The 15,238-nt window shown below is 57.3% G+C and overlaps 1 protein-coding gene across 8 annotated transcripts in view; it reads right to left on the bottom strand.

Annotated features, from left to right (window-relative positions):
* KANSL3 (KAT8 regulatory NSL complex subunit 3) overlaps positions 1–15,238 on the bottom strand; it is a 16,586-nt gene continuing 1,348 nt past the window's right edge. Inside the window, exons 3-21 of one of the 8 annotated variants that reach the window (XR_010030419.1) lie at positions 14,321–14,411; positions 13,840–14,025; positions 13,597–13,728; positions 12,877–12,993; positions 12,426–12,527; positions 12,249–12,320; positions 11,671–11,745; positions 10,803–10,960; positions 10,293–10,356; positions 9,635–9,835; positions 8,917–9,070; positions 7,406–7,483; positions 6,154–6,342; positions 4,718–4,796; positions 3,758–3,912; positions 2,900–3,009; positions 1,895–2,117; positions 792–1,139; positions 1–668 (exon numbers count right to left, since the gene is read on the bottom strand). Coding sequence is in view for 7 of the 8 variants with exons in the window: in XM_063175383.1 (XP_063031453.1) it covers positions 859–1,139; positions 1,895–2,117; positions 2,900–3,009; positions 3,758–3,912; positions 4,718–4,796; positions 6,154–6,342; positions 7,406–7,483; positions 8,917–9,070; positions 9,635–9,835; positions 10,293–10,356; positions 10,803–10,960; positions 11,671–11,745; positions 12,249–12,320; positions 12,426–12,527; positions 12,877–12,993; positions 13,597–13,728; positions 13,840–14,025; positions 14,321–14,411 (2,467 nt within the window). In the remaining variant the exon portion in view is untranslated. Of the gene's footprint in view, positions 1,140–1,894; positions 2,118–2,899; positions 3,010–3,757; positions 3,913–4,717; positions 4,797–6,153; positions 6,343–7,405; positions 7,484–8,916; positions 9,071–9,634; positions 9,836–10,292; positions 10,357–10,802; positions 10,961–11,670; positions 11,746–12,248; positions 12,321–12,425; positions 12,528–12,876; positions 12,994–13,596; positions 13,729–13,839; positions 14,026–14,320; positions 14,412–14,627; positions 14,643–15,048; positions 15,066–15,238 lie in introns of those variants that run through there. The other 7 variants (XM_063175386.1, XM_063175390.1, XM_063175389.1 and 4 more) reach the window with 7 other exon arrangements.

Here is a 15,238-nt window from a genome sequence, read left to right on the forward strand (position 1 = left end):
TTAAAAAAATGAATTTTTTAATTAAACAGCAACAAATCCAGAAAAACACCCCTCCAGGAATTCTGGGGGTCCCCACAGCCCCCAGGACAGCGTGGCTGCTGCTGGCCGGCCCCACAAAGTGTCCCAAAGTGTCCCCAGAGTGTCCTGGAGGTGCCAGGCTGGCACAGGGCAGCCTGGGCAGTGCCACAGCCAGGCTCCCACAGCTCAGGGGCTCCGTGGTGCTCACTGCGGACAAGGGGACAGGGTCAGTGCCATGGGGACATCCTGGGGACATCCTGGGCTGCAGAGCCCCCGCCCTGAGCCGGGCTCAGCCCAGGCAGGGCAACCACAATGCCCAAAATGGGGCTGCTCCACTGCCAGGACACCCAGATCCAGCACCCAGACTGGCACAGCTCCACTGCCAGGGCACCCAAATCCAGCACCCAGACTGGCACAGCTCCACTGCCTGGGCACCCAGACACCCAGGACACCTTTAAACCCAAGAAGGGCACTGGGTGGGATTTGAGGTCCCTTTCACCCCCAAAAAGGGCACTGGGTGGGATTTGAGGTCCCTTTGATCCCCAAAAGGGCACTTGGTGGGATTTGATGTCCCTTTCACCCCCAAAAAGGGCACTGGGTGGGATTTGAGGTCCCTTTGATCCCCAGAAGGGCACTGGGTGGGATTTGAGGTCCCTTTGATCCCCAAAAAGGGCACTGGGTGGGATTTGAGGTCCCTTTGATACCCAAAAAGGGCACTGGGTGGGATTTGAGGTCCCTTTGATACCCAAAAAGGGCACTGGGTGGGATTTGAGGTCCCTTTGAGCCCCAAAAGGGCACTGGGTGAGATTTGAGGTCCCTGGGTGGGATTTGAGGTCCCTCTCAGCCCAAACCATGCCAGGATTCCATGGGATCAAGGACAATCAAACCCCAACAGACACAGTGACAACGCCCTGGCTCCTGCCACCCCATCCCCACACCCCAGCCCTGGCAGGGCCGGGAGCTGCCCAGGTGAGCAAGGAGAGGCGTCCCCCTTACCTGAGGGCCCTGGGGCTGCTCCTCCAGCTGGGGCTGAGCCGTGGCCAGCCCTGCCTGGCCCAGGGTGCCCACGCGGCCGGGCTGTCCCCGCAGTGTCACCGTGATGGTGGCCGGCGCCTTGAGGCCTGCAGAGCACACAGAGATGTTCCTGAGACACAGGGATGGTGGAGGCCACCTCCAAACAGGGCTCAGAGGGGCCTCTTGGGGAGCAGCAGCCCACAGAGCAGGAGGAGCTTTGGGACAAAAGCTCCAGGTATCAGCAGCACCTCCCTCCCTCCCTCCCTCCCTGTGGGAATCCACAACATCAGAGGGTTTGGGAAAGCTGCACAAGGCCTCAGAGACAGCAGAACTGTGAGCAGAGCTAAGCACAGCCATGACATTGGTCAGCAGAAGAATTATTTAAACAGTGGAAAAGCACAAATAGAATAATGGTCTGTGTATTAATGCTTGTCTGAATAGCTCTCTAAGCTACAAAAGTTTATCTAGAGAGATATTAGGAAGGTTAAAGCTTAATAATGGAGCTCTGTGTGTTGAGGCTCACAAGCAGGGATTGTATTCAAAATCAGCAAGCACTGTTTTAACCAAAGGTACCTGTGCTCATGGTGACTGGATGGAACTACTGTCAATACAGAATATATACTATACAGATATAAATACTGTCAGTGTGCTTTTGCTTGGTGGGATTGGTCAGGAAGTTTATAAAGTGAGTTGTAACATGAAGTGTTTTGGCCTGCTGCCTGGGATGTGAGCTGCTGGCATCCTCCCATTGTCACAACCACGGAATGAGAGCGATGCTGGAAAACCCAACAGCTCGAGGCGCGTTCAGCAGCAGCCCCGTCCCGCTGGTGTGTGTAAATAACCCCCCGTGCGTGGCACTGACCTGCAGCCTGGTTGGAGATGTGGGCCAGCCCTGGCAGGCTGCTGGCCAGCTTGGCCAGCCCCCCATTGCTCAGCAGCTGCTGGATGGCCGTGGGCTTGCTGCCGGCCGAGGCGCCCAGCGCCAGCGAGGCGGCCACGGGGATGGTGCGAACCACGGGGCCCGTGGAGTCTGTGCTGAGGGCAGCCAGGCTCTGCAGGGCTGCAGGGGCCTTGAGGGCTGAGCCCTGCAGGGAGAGAGGGCAAACTGAGCCCTGCAGGGAGAGAGGGCAAACTGAGCTCTGCAGGGAGAGAGGGCAAACTGAGCTCTGCAGGGGCCTTGAGGGCTGAGCCCTGCAGGGAGAGAGGGCAAACTGAGCCCTGCAGGGAGAGAGGGCAAACTGAGCTCTGCAAGGGCCTTGAGGGCTGAACTCTGCAGGGAGAGAGGGCAAACTGAGCTCTGCAGGGAGAGAGAGCAAAACTGAGCTCCTGCAAGGCCAGGCTGAGCTCTGCAAGGCCAGAGTAAGCCCTGAGCTCTTCAGGCCCAGGCCAGGCTGGGATGGCCACTCCCCTCTCCAGCAGAACCTTTGGGGGTCCCACACTTCTCCAGGCAGGGCTGGTCCTGGGGGATTTGCCCTTCCCAGCCTGGAACTCTGAGTGGGACAGAGTGGGACCCTGAGAGGTACCGGGGTGGCTTTTCCCAGGGAAGGAGCACTGATCCCAGGGAATGGTCACTGATCCCAGGGAATGGTCACTGATCCCAGGGAATGGTCACTGATCCCAGGGAATAAGCACTGATCCCAGGGAATGGTCACTGATCCCAGGGAATGGTCACTGATCCCAGGGAATGGTCACTGATCCCTCCTGGAACTCTGAGTGGGACCCTGAGGGTTCCCAGAGTGGCTTTTCCCACTGACCCCTCCCTGCACACACACAGCTCCTCACAGAGCCCCTCAGGAGCACCCAGAGCCAGCCCTGGTCTCCCACCCAGAGCCTCCCCTGCCCCGTGGGCTCTGCAGGGGCTCCTCACCTGCACAGGGGAGCCGGTGGCCGTGCTGGGGGCCAGGCTGGAGGCCTTGGTGCCCATGTCCTGCAGGCTGAAGCTCAGCCCCTGGAGCAGGCTGCTGGCAGAGGCTGCTCCTGAAAACCCAGGGAAGGACAGGGTCAGCCTGGGAGGGGTCACCAGCACCGAATTCCGGGGCTGCAGAGCTGTTCTTCAACCTGAGGGCACTGGGGATCCTCCCACAGCCCGGTTATGGGATCAGGGAATGTCCTGAGTGCAAAGGGACCCACTGGCATCATCCAATCCAGCCCTGGGAGCCTGCACAGCACCCCAAAATCCACCCTGGGACCCTGCACAGACACCCCAAAATCCACCCTGGGACCCTGCACAGACACCCCAAAATCCAAAGGCTCCTGGAGCTCTGGCAGCCTCGGGGCTGTGCCCATTCCCTGGGCAGTGCCCAGCACCCTCTGGGGACAGACCCTTTCCCAAATCCCACCCCAACCTCCTCCCCTTTGGGGACAGACCCTTTCCCAAGCCCCCTGAGGCTCCCCTCTGGGGACAGACCCTTTCCCAAACCCTCTCCCTCTGGGGACAGACCCTTTCCCAAACCCCCTCCCCTTTGGGAACAGACCCTTTCCCAAACCCTCCCCCTTTGGGAACAGACCCTTTCCCAAACCCTCCCCCTCTGGGGACAGACCCTTTCCCAAACCCTCCCCCTTTGGGGACAGACCCTTTCCCAAACCCCCTCCCTCTGGGGACAGACCCTTTCCCAAACCCCTCCCCTCTGGGGACAGACCCTTTCCCAAACCCCTCCCCTTTGGGGACAGACCCCTTCCCAAGCCCCCCGAGGCTCCCCAGCCCCGGTGGGCCCCTCTCCCGTACCTGGCAGCGCGGCGGGCGGGGCGGGCAGGCCGTGCCCACCGCTGGCCACCAGCCGGCTCTGCAGGGCGTGGAAGGCGCTGGGGGCGGAGCCGCTGCCGCCGCTGGGGAGGCCGGGCTGGGCCGGGCTCAGCGAGGCCTCGGGGCCGGAGCTCAGCCTGGAAGGGAAGGGTGAGAGCCCGCTGAGGGCTGGCACAGAGCTGGCACACAGAGCCGGCACTGACCGCACAGCCAGGGCTGGGAAAAACCCTAAACATCATCAGTGCCAACAGAGGCTTCCAGGGCAGCAGCCAAATCCAAGGATTTCCAAAGTGGGAGAGAGCTTGGTGGCTGTGTTCAGCTCCCAGGGTCACCCTGCCCCAAAGGCACCGAGCCTGCAGGGCACTGTACCGCCTAAAGCCAACTTTATATTTATTTAAATTTTAATTTAATAAATATTTTTAAATTTTATATATATATATATATATAAAATTTATATATATAATATATTTTATATGTATATAAATATATATATTATATTTATATACATATAGATATATATAATATATATACTTTATATATAGAATATATATTATATATGTATATTATATATTTTTTATTTATAAAATAAATTTTATTTACTTGAAACCAGCTCTTCATAATATAATATATAATATATAATATATAATATATAATATATAATATATAATATATAATATATAATATATAATATATATATTATAATATATATATAAAATAAATTTTATTTACTTGAAACCAGACAGAACTTAAAGACAGAACTTCTGCCAAAGCCACCACAAAGAGAGAGAAACAAACCTGAGGCTGGGAGAGCACAGCAGCCACAGCCACAGCACCTCCACTCCCAGGCCCCAATGGAGCTTCCAGGAGCCCCAGAGCCTCCCCCATGCCAGAAAGCTCCACGTGCAGGACAGAAAGACCCCAAAACCCCCAATTCCCACTCACTTGGGGGTGGAGAGCAGCCCCGAGAGCTCCTTGGTGCTGGGCACGGCCTGGCCCAGGGGCAGCGGCTTCCCGGACACAACTGCAAAACAAAAGGGACAAAGCTCAGCTCCTGTGCCCACAAACCCTCTGGGATCCCCTTTTCCAGTCCCCAGCCAGCTCCCAGAGCATCTCCTGCAGGAATCCCAGACTGGGAGGAGCAAAATACAGTTAGAACACAGGAAATACGGAATTGCAGAGGCAGGAGGGAAGGCATCGCCTCCCAAAATCCCTGAGGAACCTCAGGCCCTGCCACCAAAGGCAAATTTCTCTCCTCAAGGTTCTCTCCACTATTCCCCTCCTGTTCCAAGGATGGATTACTGGGATCTGGGTGATTTTGTAAGGATTCTTGCTTCAAGACACTTTACAAAATACACAGGGATGCGACAAGCCACGGAATTTGTTCATTTGTTTATTGCAGCACTGGGGCATAGATACAACTGCATTCCTTCCTTGTGCATTCCTCCTGGCAAAGAGGCAACTCTTGTTTGGGTTCATGTTTACTTCTGCAACTCATTTCCTTTCTGTGGAAAGAAGTAAAGTTGGGAAAATTAAAAACTAAAATTAAAAAGATTGATTGTGGAAAGCAGAGCTTTTCAAAGCTGCCAGAAGATGAAGCGAAACCTTCCAGAAGGATGTGGATTTGTGTCCTGTGGCAGGAAGATGGAGCCCAGCAGCTCCTCCTGGGCATTTTCCAGGTGCAGAGGCAGGATGGGATTTGCTGGGATGGGGATCCCAGGGGTGCCTGGCACACTCCAGCCCAGGGGAGGGCACAGAGGGAGCAGCTTCACCACGATCCCTCAGGCAGCAGCAGGGTCAAGGGGAGAGGAACATGGAGAGAGGGGTCCAGCAGGACCGGCAGCATCAGAACCCTGCTCCCAGTAACACCAGCAACACCAGAACCCTGCTCCCAGCAGCACCAGAACCCTGCTCCCAGCAGGACCAGAACCCTGCTCCCAGCAGGACCAGCAGCACCAGAACCCAGCAGAACCAGAACCCTGCTCCCAGCAGCTCCAGTGTCCATCCTGCCCCCAGCAGCAGCTCCAGGCCTCCAGAGGAAGGTGCCTGACCAGAGGGAGGTGCAGGATCCCCTCCCAGCTCCAGGCTGTTTCCAAGGCCATGGAAAAAACGGCTCCTGCCAAGCCACTCACACCTGGAGTGTCCACATTTCCCTGCAGCTAAATCCTCCAAAAAGCAGGGCCAGGACAAAGCAGGGCTAGGAGACAAAGCAGGGCCCAGGAGACAAAGCAGGGCCCAGGAGACAAAGCAGGGCTAAGCTAAAACCAGGGCTAAGCTAAAGCCAGGACTAAGCTAAACTCAGGACTAAGCTAAAGCCAGGCCTAGCAAAGCACAGCTCCCCCCAGCAGGCCCTGCAGTGCCACAGCCAGGTGCCAACTCACTTTCAGCCTGGGTGCTCAGGGCTGCTCCGGTGCCCGTGGCATCGCCGTGGGACACAATGGTCACCTTGATTTTGGCTCGTTTGGAGGCCTTGGTGCACGCAGGGCTCGGGCTGGGGCTCTGCTGCCTCTTCAGCTGCTCTCTGCCATCACCTCTGAGAGCCCCCTCCGAGGGCTGGGGGGCTGCTGGAACTGGGGGACACAGAAGGGGCTCCTGGAGTGCCCGGGGTGCCCGGAGGGGAACGTACCCATGCACAGCTCCTCTGTGCCAGCCTGCACAGGAACCCTCTGAGAGCCCAGAGCAGGATGCGCTGCCAGGTTCTGCACAGCTGCCTCAGCCCCACGGGGGCATTTGCACCCCAAAATGCTGGGTGAGCCCCTCAGCAGCCCTGCTGGCCAGGGAGGGACAAGGGGAGGGTTTGCAGCACAGAGGGTCAGAGCTGCAGCTCCAGCACAGAGGATCCCCCAGGTCCCCTCCAGGAGCTGGGCAGGGCTTGAGAGGCACCAAGCAAAGCCAAGGAGGTGCAGCAGCAAAGCATCCATCAGAACCTTCCCAAAGCCATCCCCGATCCATCAGAACCTTCCCAAGGCCATCTCTGATCCATCAGAACCTTTCCAAAGCCATCCCTGATCCATCAGAACCTTCCCAAGGCCATCTCTGATCCATCAGAACCTTCCCAAAGCCATTCCTGATCCATCAGAACCTTTCCGAAGTCATTCCTGATCCATCAGAGCCTTCCCAAAGCCATTCCTGATCCATCAGAACCTTCCCAAAGCCATCCCTGATCCATCACCACTTTCCCAAGGCCATCCCTGATCCATCAGAACCTTCCCAAAGCCATTCCTGATCCATCAGAACCTTCCCAAAGCCATCCCTAATCCATCACCACTTTCCCAAGGCCATCTCTGATCCATCAGAACCTTCCCAAAGCCATCATGGATCCATCAGAACCTTCCCAAGGCTATCAAGGATCCATCAGCAAAGCCTGAGATTTATCCCTGGGGGCAGGAGGAGCTCAGCAAAGCTGAGATTTATCCAGGAGGAGCAGGAGGAGCTCAGCAAAGCCTGAGATCTGTGCTGGCAAAGAGGGCCCTGAGCTGGAGCTCCAAGGAGCAGAGAAGCACAAAGCAGGGGACAAGGGGACGAGGGGACACACCAGGGACACAGCCCCAGAGGAAGAGGAGGATGATGGAGGAAGGCAGCAGAGACAGAGAGGAGGAGGCAGACAGGCAGAGCCAGTGAGGAGATACTCACCAAGGAGACAGGAGGAGGTGCCAGGAGGAAGAGCTTTCCTCACCAGCATGTTTTGTTTCAGAAAAGCAGCAAAGTGAGCTGAAATGAATCAGAGAGAATCACAGGATCACAGCCAGGCTCTGCAGGGCACAGGGGCTCTGGGGACACTGAGAGGGGACCCTGGAGCAGGCAGAGCTCCAGACAGGACAGATCCAGCTGTGGGAGCACATCCTGGGGGTCTCATTCCAACAGAGAGCCTGACACAGCCAGGGGGATGGAGAGAGAACAGGGCTGGGATGGAGAGAGAACAGGGCTGAGCCAAGGACCTGAGAGCAGCTGGAGATGAGAGCCAGCAGGGCCCTGAGTGGCTCCAGATGGGAATCATCATGGCATTCCCAAGAAAATCAGGCACCAGGAATCACCTCAGCATTCCTGACAGAACCAGGCACTGGGAATCACCTCAGCATTCCTGACAGAACCAGGCATTTGGAATCACCACAGCATTCCTGACAAAACCAAGAATTACTACCCTTGGTTTTATTCCCAATCAAACCAGGCACCAGGACACAGCTCCTGAGCCCCCTGTGTCACCTGGGAAGTGCCTCCCTCAGGAGCACAACCCTTCAATCCCTGGGCTGAGGAATGAGGGCAGATCCAAGCTCCAGCTTCCCCCTGGAGCCCCTCCCTGAGCCAGGAGGGATGTGCAGGGTCACAGCTGCAGGTGACACTGCTGCAGGTGACAATGGTGGATGTGCAGGGTCACAGCTGCAGGTGACACTGCTGCAGGTGACAATGGTGGATGTGCAGGGTCACTGCTGAAGCTGACACCTGTCCAGGTCTGTCCTGAGCACAGCAAGGAAGGAAAGGAGGATGCAGAGCCATCCCCCAGGTGCTGCTGGAGTTTGCCAGGAGGGATCTTCAGCCACAAAAGCACTCCCTGAACTGCCAAAGTTCACCAAACTCAACGTTTTTAACCAAAACCACAAAACCCCACAGCTCAAGCTGGTTCCTTCTCCACAGCAGGTTTTTCACAGGATGGTTCTGGAACTCCCCAGATCTCAGTTTCCACCTCAATTCAACAGCTTCAAGCATCTCCTGAGCACCTTCAGGGTGTCCCCAGGCAGCCCTGAAGGAGACACCAGCCCTGGGTGTCCCAAAAGGATCAGAGCACATGGCTACAGGGTCAGCCAGAGACAGAATCCTTCCCATTTCCAACAGCAGCAAGGCTCCAGAAGCTGCAGAAACCCAATTCTAACCCAATTCCAACCCTCCAGCAGAGACAGGAGCTCAGCTGCAGAGAAAGCTGCCATGAGGAGCTGGAATTCAACACAGGGCAGAGAAAAGAAAATCCTGCACAGGTCCAGAGAGAGAGAGAACCCAAACTGCACAGGACAGAGAAATAAAACCCTGCACAGGTCCAGAGAGAGAGAACCCAAAACTGCACAGGACAGAGAAATAAAACCCTGCACAGGTCCAGAGAGAGAAAACCCAAAGTGCAGCAGCTGGAAGGGTGGGGAAGGTGCAGCAGTTACCTTGTGCCTGCTTGTGGCTCAGGACAGGGTCAGGCCTGGGCACCTGCCTCCTCTGCAGCTGCGTGGGGCACACCTGGCTGGGCTTGGGCAGCGCCAGCGCGGCCACCTTGGCCTTGGGGCTGGACGTGGGGCTGCTGGACACGCTGGACAGGTCCTGCAGGGACAGACGGACACTCAGCCCAGGCTGCTGGGGCACCCTGGACACTCATTCCCCTCTCTGTGAGAATCTGGGAGTTTACAGGCTGGGAAAGACCTTCAGGATCAAGTGCCATCGTCACCACCAAGCCCTGTGCCCAGGGCCACACCCAGCTGTGCTTTGAACACCCCAGGGTGGTGACTCCACCAGCCTGTGCCAAAGCTTCCCATGAGACAATTTTCCCAAATCTCTCATCTAAACCTGTCCTGAGGCCCTGGGTATCCTCACACCTCCCTCTCCCAAAGCTCAGCACAGATTTGGGGATTTAATTTTCCAAATCTCTCACCTAAACCTATTCCTGAGGCCACATTCCCCAGGTACCCTCTCACTCTCTACTCCCAAAGCTCAGCACGGATTTGAGGGGATTTAATTTTCCAAATCTCTCACCTAAACCTCTTTTCTGAGGCCACATCCCCTGGGTACCCTCCCGCCTCCCTCAGCACAGATCTGGGACGTTCTGGCGGCCCAAACCCCCCCTGTGTGCCCACGCCCAGCTGGCATCAGGCTGGGAAGAGCCCCCACCTCGGAGCCTGAGGGTGAGGCTGGCACTTTGGCCGCAGGGGAGGCGGGCCTGCTGCTCCTCTCGGGCAGCTCGAAGGACAGGTCCCGCCGGCCGCACTCGCGGGGCTTCTTCTTCCTCTCGGCGTCCAGGTCGCGCGGCTCCGAGCCCGAGTGGCTCTCAGCACGGGTCAGCACCCCCGTCAGGAAGTCTGCGATCTCATCCTGGGGATTTTGGGGAGAAACACTGGGATTCAGGGCCGGGCAGGTGTCTGAGCAATGGATCTCCACGGCTCCAAGCAAGGAAATGAGGCGTTCCCAAGGGGGGTACGTGGGTGAGGATCTGTGGGTTTGGAATTCTGCAGGAAACCCCCAAAAGCTCGCAGAGAGATGTGGATTTCTCAGTGAAGCTCACAAAGCACTGATTTAGGACTTGTGGGAAAAAATCACAGTGGTTTCTCCCAAATTGCTGCTGCTCCCCCAAGCAGATGTGCTGGGACACTCAGGAAACTGCTCAGGTTAAGGGGCACCCCCAGGATCTCACACCTCCCTTCCAAACCCCCCTGAGGAGAAGATTCCCACCAATCCAATCCAATCCAATCCAATCCAATCCAGCCCAGCCCTGCTGTAACCTGGGACACTCCAGCACTGCCTCCTTCCTTCTCCTGATCCCTGTGGGTACCTGGATGCACCTGTCCACCATGCTCTGGGTCAGGCCTTCTGCCTTCTTTTTGGCTTTGCTTATCCTGGGGGAAAAAAAAGAACCAAACCAGGTGGAAATCCACACTTTTTCACGAGCATCCTTCACCTGATGAGGACAAAGATCCTTCCTGCAACTCCCCAAAGCATTTTGCAAAGCCAACCTGACATTTCAGGGCTCTGCCTTCATACCCAGTGTCAGTTTAAGGTTTTTTTTTTTCCTCTCCCTTATGGATTTTCACTGCTAGAGATCCCTGACTCCTGTGATGCTCCAGAAGCTCCTCTGTGCTGCTGGGTGCAGCCCTAAATCGAGCCCAGCCCTAGATCAGACCCATTCCCATACAGGTTTTTCCTGCAGTTATCCCCATCACACACAAGTCTGGAGTACTCCCATGCAACTCCCACCTTGTTCCAACACCAGATTTGGGGTTGGCACCCCCATGGTGCTGCTCAGAATGCCCAGGAGGACAGAGCCCAGCTGGCAGAGCCTCACCTGAGGTTGTCATCTGCTCCTCCCACCACCACCAAGCTGTTGTCTGCCCGGATCTTCTCCCTGAAATCCTCCATGGCCTCCACGTTGCACTGCAGGGAGTTCTGCCCGATGACGAAGAGCACCGGGGTCTTCATCTCCAGCAGGGGATCGTCCACATCCTGCAAGGGGCAGGGATGGAGCTGCAACCCCAGGGTGGGGCTGAGGAGCTCCCAGGGGGGAGGCCCGAAGGGATTTACTGAGGCCAGAGGGGAATTCTGCTCAATCTGCAGAAAACGGAGCCTTTCCTTCCAAAGGGATTCCACTGCCCCGGGAAGGAGCCACTTCCCAGCCTGGCTGTGTCACCAGTCCCTGTCCAGTCACACCCAAAAGGGACAAATGTGGGCTCTGTGGAAGTGGCACAGAAAGTGAGGGACACAGGACAGGGATAATGAGGGACACGGGACATGGAAAACAAGGGACAGAGGACAGGGATAATGGAGCCAGGACATGCATAAAGGGGGACACAGGACAGGGATAAGGAGGGACACAGAAAATGAGGGACACAGGACAGGGATAATGGAGCAGGACAGGGATAAGGAGGGACACAGGCCATGGATAACAAGGGATCCAGGCCACGGATAATGAGGGATCCAGGCCCCAGGAAGGAGCTCCAAACCCCCACCACAGCAGAGACAAGCCCAGAGCACTCCTCACACAGCCATGGATTGAGAATCCCACCAGGGCTGCTACAGCTCCTCCTCTGAGAGCAACAGCTGCTCCAAACAACAGTCACACCCACATTCTCCCAAAAAAATCAGCCAATTATCCAGGAACCATCCCACAAAAAAAGACAAGCAGAGCTCTTCAAGCAGCTCCATCTGGTCCTTACCCCCCTGGGGCCGTCCACGGTGAGCAGTGGGAAGCCAAGGCACACGACAGCAGTGACATATTCCATCACAGAAACCTGGGCAGGGAGAGAGCAGTCAGGGACACATCCCATCAGCCAGCATCCCCAGAGCCCAGCAGGGACACATCCCATCAGCCAGCATCCCCAGAGCCCAGCAGGATGAGTCCAGCAGGGACACATCCCATCCCATCCCATCCCAGGGCAGCATTCCCAGAGCCCAGCACATCCCAGGAATGAAGGCTGCTTTGCCAGGCTCCTGCCAGGCACAGACAGACCTTAATAGCAACACCTTGGTAATTAACACAGTGATTAAATGACTCAAATTGCAGAGGGCCCATGACACAGAGGTCAAAGCCAGGCCCTGAAATGGGCACAGGGACAGAGAGAACCCCAGCAGTCACTGAAGCCCAGCTCGGAGCTGAGGCTGCCAAGGGGCTCTGGAGAATCACAAAACCCTGGAATGGTGTGGGAAGGACCTTGGAGCCCACCCCACCCCACCCCTGCCATGGCAGGGACACTTCCCAGGATGGAGCAAAGACACAGAGCAGCGGGGCACTCACGTGACAGGCCACCAAGGCACCCGTGTTCCACCCGATCAGGATGATCTGCTTGTGCGAGAAGTGGTTGTGGATCTGTGGGACACAAAGCACAGCTGGAGAGCTGGGACAGACACCGGCACGATGCCCAGGGTGGCACTGGGGGCAGGGGGCACAGGGGGCACCTCCTGCTGTCCTCACCTCGGCCACCTTGCCCCTGACGGCGCCGATCATGTGCTCCAGGCACTGCAGCACCCCCACCCCGCTGCCGTTGTTCAGCAGGGACGTGGCGATGGGGATCACCTGCGAGGGAAAGGGACATCAGGGACAGCCAGCGGGGCTGGGGACATCCAGCAGGGCTGGGGACATCAGGGACAGCCAGCGGGGCTGGGGACATCAGGGACAGCCAGTGGGGCTGGGGACAATGGCAGAACCAGCCAGCAGGACTGGGGACAGCATCAGGAACCCCACAGATCCAGCCCTAAAAGGGCAGCCCTACAGAAGAACCCCAGAGGAATCCCACAGATTCCCAGCCCCACAGAGGAACCCCACAGAGCCAGCCCCACAGAGGAACCCCAGAGACCCAGCCCCACAGAGGAACCCCACAGAGCCAGCCCCACAGCTCCAGCCCCACAGCTGCAGCCCCACAGACCTTTCCCAGGCAGGAGAGCTGCGACTGCCAGAAGCGGTGCCGCCGGGACGTGGGGAACAGGGAGTTGGCGGGGCCGGAGGAGGCGATGAGGATCAGGGGGGATCCGGGCAGTTTGCTCTGCAAAGTCCAACAGGAGCCTGTCAGGGACAGCAGCGCCCCCAGGAAGGGCCTCCCTGCCCCACAGGGAAGGATCTTGCACAGCTCTTTAATTGTCTTCCCAAGCCAAAGCTCCCTTGGGATACCCAGGAGAATTTCTCCAACAGAAGGGACTCTCCTTTCTGAGGGACAGCTCTGGTCTCTGCTCCCTGGGACAGGGACAGGCTGGAGCTGAACCAGGGCAGGCTCAGGGTGGGATCTGGGAAAGGTTCTGTCCCCAGAGGGTGCTGGGCACTGCCCAGGGAATGCGCACAGCCCTGAGGCTGCTGGAGCTCCAGGAACCTTTGGATTTTGGGGTGTCTGTTCAGGGCTCCCAGGGTGGGATTCTGGGGTGTCTGTGCAGGGCTCTCAGGGATGCCCAGGGTGGATTTTGAGGTGTCTGTTCAGGGCTCCCAGGGTGGGATTCTGGGGTGTCTGTGCAGGGCCAGGGGTTGGACTGATGATCCTGCTGGGTCCTTTCCATTCAGGTGGAAATCAGGGGCAGAGGAGCCCAGGGAAAGGACAGAGGCAGAGGACGGGGAGACTGAAGCTGCCACGGGACCCCCACACCCCCAGGGCACTCACTGGCTTATTATGGGACAGGACACCCACAGCTGGGTCCCAGGGTCTCTTGAGCAGCAGGGACAGCGCCTCAGCCCCTGCTGCTCCTGTCTTGGCCGTGGAGGAGAGCAGCATCCTGTCAATCAGTGCAGGGATCTGCAAACAGAGACCAGGAGCAGTGAGAAAACACATCCAAACCACGGGAAAACAATTCCAGCCTCTCCCCTCTGCAGCTGTGCCAGCCAAGCCTCCCCCTGCCTTCATCACCTTTCCCTTGAGGGTCTGCAGGGCATCCAGATATGCAGCCAGCACGGGCAGGCTCAGGGTCTCCACCAGCGTGGTGTGGAGCCACTGGATGAGCTTGGTGTCCCAGTTGACGCTGGCCAGGGCCTGGCGCACCCTGCGGGCACATTTATCCACGGCAATCCTCCTCAGCACGGGCTCGTTGCAGGCCTGCAAGGAGGAATTCGCAGAAAACAGTTCAGGAGAAGGAGGATGGAGCATGGCACTGCAGCCCCATCCCCAAGGAAAGGTCAGCTCCAGAAGCCTTTGGATTCTGGGGTGTCTGTGCCGGGCTCCCAGGGGTTGCACTGATGATCCCAGTGGATCCTTCCAGCCCAGGACATTCTATGATCCCACAAAACCCACAAAGCCCAAGCCCCCTGCTCCTCAAAGCCACCCCAGGGCCCCAGTTCCCACGCTGACCAGCCCAGGCTTTGTGGCAAGGGCAGAGCCCAGCCCCTCTCACCCCCTCGTTGGCCAGGCGGGCCAGCCTGTCCGACTGCAGCGCTTTGTGGATCTTGTTGAACAGTTTGTTCTGGGCCATGGTCCAGCCCGTCCTGCGGGGACAGACACAGAGGGGTCACCCACAAACCCACCAAAGCATTCCTGCTTCCTCTGCCCTGGAACTGCCACCCCACCTGCTGATGTGCTCCTCCCGGCCTGGACTCCTATTCCCTGGAATTGCCAGCTTGGATCCCCTTTCTCTGCAATTCCCAGCCCAGATTCTCTGACCTTCCCAGCTATTCCCAGCCTGGATTCCCCACCATTCCCACCTGTTGACGTGCTCCTCCCAGCCCATATTTCCTGCCTTTCCCTGCCATTCCCAGCCTGGATTCCATAGCATTTCCAGCCTAGATTCCCTGCTGTTTCCTGCCATTTCCAGTCTGGATTCCATGGCATTCCTGGCCCACATTCCCATTCCCACCCCATATTCCATGGCATTCCCAGCCCACATTCCCATTCCCAGCACATATTCTCACCTGTTGATGTGCACCTCCCAGCCTATATTCCCAAGCATTCCCAGCCCATATTCCCATTCCCAGCCCCTATTCCCATTCCCACATCCCCACCTGTTGACGTGCTCCTCCCAGCCCCTATTCCCAGGCATTCCCATTCCATATCCCCACCTGTTGATGTGCTCCTCCCAGCCCCTATTCCCATTCCCATTCCCTATTCCCATTCCCACATCCCCACCTGTTGACGTGCTCCTCCCAGTCCCTATTCCCATTCCCAGCCCATATTGCCATTCCCATTCCCAGCCCCTATTCCCATTCCCATTCCCCACCTGTTGACGCGCTCCTCCCAGCCCCTATTCCCATTCCCAGCCCCTATTCCCATTCCCATTCCCAGCCCCTATTCCCATTCCCCACCTGTTGATGTGCTC

Source organism: Melospiza melodia, chromosome 23 (genome assembly GCF_035770615.1).
Source record: "Melospiza melodia melodia isolate bMelMel2 chromosome 23, bMelMel2.pri, whole genome shotgun sequence".
In the NCBI taxonomy this organism is placed as follows: domain Eukaryota; kingdom Metazoa; phylum Chordata; class Aves; order Passeriformes; family Passerellidae; genus Melospiza; species Melospiza melodia.